We start from the raw sequence: 2,752 nt of genomic DNA, 5'->3' as shown, positions 1-2,752 counted from the left end.
TAATTTTGATTTTAGGCGTTTGAATTTTCGTTTAAACATTTAAATTTTTCATGGACATACTGGAGGACGTCCATCTTAAAATCAATTTGCTGATCTTGGGAAACTTTTTCGAAAATATCCCCAATGGCACCCAAGATATTGTCGTAAGGTTTTTGGCTTTTTAAAAATCCACTTACATCTTCAACTAATGAATTCAAGCTGCTGTCCTGATCTTCATTTCGCTTCTTACGTTTAGGAGGAACAGGTTCCGAGTCTTCTGTTTGACTATTTAAAACTAGATTGCCACTTTCGTTGAAGTCAAACGCAAATGAAGACCCAGAGTCTTCTATTTCGGTAGTAATGTTGGTGGTTGTGCTATAAAAATCTAAGTGTAAGCGCAATGGTTTCCATATTTTTAAACGTACATTTACTTACTTTCTGGGTGCAACAGTTCCTTTTAAAAAAGACAGAGTATCAAAATAAGCCCAGTTCTTCCTGAACGAAGTAGCACTTCCACTTGGCTGGTGCTGCAACTTCAACTCAATAGTAAAGCGGTCACGCAAGGATTTCCACCGTTTGCGGCAGTCAGCCTCTTTAAATGGAAAATGTGTGCAGGTATATACAATTAGTTATATTACATGCATGTATCATGATTTTTGGTACTTACCAGATTCCCCAACAACAGCAGACACATCGCGCCAGGCCATGTCTTTTTTGTTTTTATCCCTGTAACACAACAGGCTTTTGTCCCAGATACACCGGTGCTTTTCAATTGCATTTATTAAATTTTCTTCGAACATTTCTGCAGAAAAACTTAAAATCAAATTAAATATCTTCAATCGCTCGAAATTCGTAAATGAATCTATAAACCAAATCAAAACAAATGAACAGCAGGGATGTTACAATTTCCATTGTCAAAAGCGCTGTCAAATAGAACATTGAGCTATTTGAAACTTCGCCGTACTTCAAGTGCTTGAAGCAAAGCTGCCATTTGTTCTCGTTTCATATATTTTAGTATTATTCCAATTATTTTTGACAGTGATCGAAGCAAAGCAAGCAAAGCCAGCTTGCATTGGGCCAGCACCTTTAGAGTGTGGATGCTCCAAGAGGTTTCACTTTTTCGAAAAAAGTTGCCACCTGTTAAGAAATTAAGTTCAAAATAATACGCGAAGGCATTTTTTTCCGCATTAAAGATCTGCACCGTTCGTTCGATTGGCCTGTAGATGTGTAAACTGGTTTTATTTTTTCGAAAGGCGTTGCCACCTGATAAAAAACTGCATTCAAATAATTTAATAACCAATGCCATCAGATCCACACCGACGATCGATTTTCAAAAGTGAGGTGCCAAATCAAAGGGCTCTGGCTGTAGGTGTACAATAAGGTTTAGCTTTTCGAAAAGAGTTGCCACCTTTTAAAAAATTAAGTTCAAATTATTTAAAAAGCTAAACCAATTATTGCAAAATGGGCATAAATGGAAATAGTTATGAAAATCTTTGTTTCTTAACTTAACGTTAAGAGGATTGACACCTGTTAAAAAATTCAAATTCAATTTGAATTAGGGGAATTAGGTGATATAAATATATATTTGTGCCAGACGGTAAAGGTTAAGTATGCAGTAGTTTGTAAACATTTTGAAGGGGGTTGCCACCTGTTTGAAAAGTCTAATTTATATGAAGTATTAAAATATGGACGCCAAGCGAATGAATCTTAAGAGATCTTTAGTTGGAACGTTTAGAATATTTTTAAAGTGTTTGAAGAGGATTGCCACCTGTTTAAAAATTAATTTCAAATTATTTAAATAGTTAAATCAATATTTTTTTATTTATTGGGTACCAATCGTAGTCGTTTTGAAAATACTTTATTTCTTAACTGCGTGTACAAGGGTTGCCACTTGTTTAAACAATCAAATTCAATTTGAACTAAGGCAATGGGGTAATTAAAATAGGTATAACAATATCGGTATCAGACGAAAGACATTTAAGATGATTTTAGGTTTAACATATTTTTAATAGGGTTGCCACCTGTTCGAAAAGTCTAATTTAATTCAATTATCGATATAAAACTAAAAAGTGTTACGAAATCTTAGTTTGCACATTGAGAATATATTTTATGAGTTTGAGGAGGGTTGCCACCTGTATAAAAAGTTATCAAACAAAAAAGTATTAGTAAATCTTAGTTTAAATATTAGGAATATTTTTAAGGCGTTTGAGTAGTGTTTTCACCTGTTTAAAAAGATAAATTCAAATTATTTATTAAATCAGGTGAATTATTAAAAAATGGAAATAAAACGAAATGATTTTGAAAAGGCTTTATTTCTAAACTATATGTAAGAGGATCGCCTCTCTTAAGACTTCAAATTCAACTCAATACATCTTTTTTAAAAGTCGATACCTTCCACATGTACGTATATGAAATATTGCTCAAACACTAGGAGTGTCAAGAGGAAGAGGTTCTTTAAAAAAAAAACAAGTTATTTCAAATTAAGGTTCCGTGACCCCAACTTCGTCTAAAACACACTTTTTTAAACAATTATGTTTCATTTATTAGAAATCTGTATCGTAGAGTTTTGACCGTTTTTTTTTTACTTGGTGCTGCCACTTCTAAAAATACGACAGGTCATGTAATATTTCACACGCTTATTTCAAGGTTAGAAAGCCAACATTCTGCAGATCTGCAAAATGCATTATATATGTGGCAACTCTTCAACACACTGAGAGCTGCGTACACGTAAACAGCTGAGAGCTTAGCTCAATATGTCAAATTCCAGTATCGA

General features: G+C 33.5%; 1 protein-coding gene across 1 annotated transcript; it reads right to left on the bottom strand.

The window, feature by feature from the left end:
• Nucleotides 1-176: 176 nt before the first annotated feature.
• Nucleotides 177-779, bottom strand: LOC118732352 (transcription factor Adf-1-like; the record flags this gene model as incomplete). Its single annotated transcript, XM_036461481.1, has 3 exons — nucleotides 647-779; nucleotides 415-571; nucleotides 177-354 (listed from the first exon to the last, which is right to left on the bottom strand). Coding segments are annotated over exons 1-3 (468 nt in total), but the record flags the coding sequence as incomplete, so codon positions are not given.
• Nucleotides 780-2,752: the final 1,973 nt, after the last annotated feature.

This window comes from Rhagoletis pomonella, unplaced genomic scaffold (assembly GCF_013731165.1).
Source record: "Rhagoletis pomonella isolate Grant_MI unplaced genomic scaffold, Rhpom_1.0 Rhpom_scaffold_19139, whole genome shotgun sequence".
NCBI classification, from domain to species: domain Eukaryota; kingdom Metazoa; phylum Arthropoda; class Insecta; order Diptera; family Tephritidae; genus Rhagoletis; species Rhagoletis pomonella.
The sequence above is the reverse complement of the archived record's forward strand: the minus strand, read 5'-3'. Positions and strand labels throughout refer to the sequence as shown.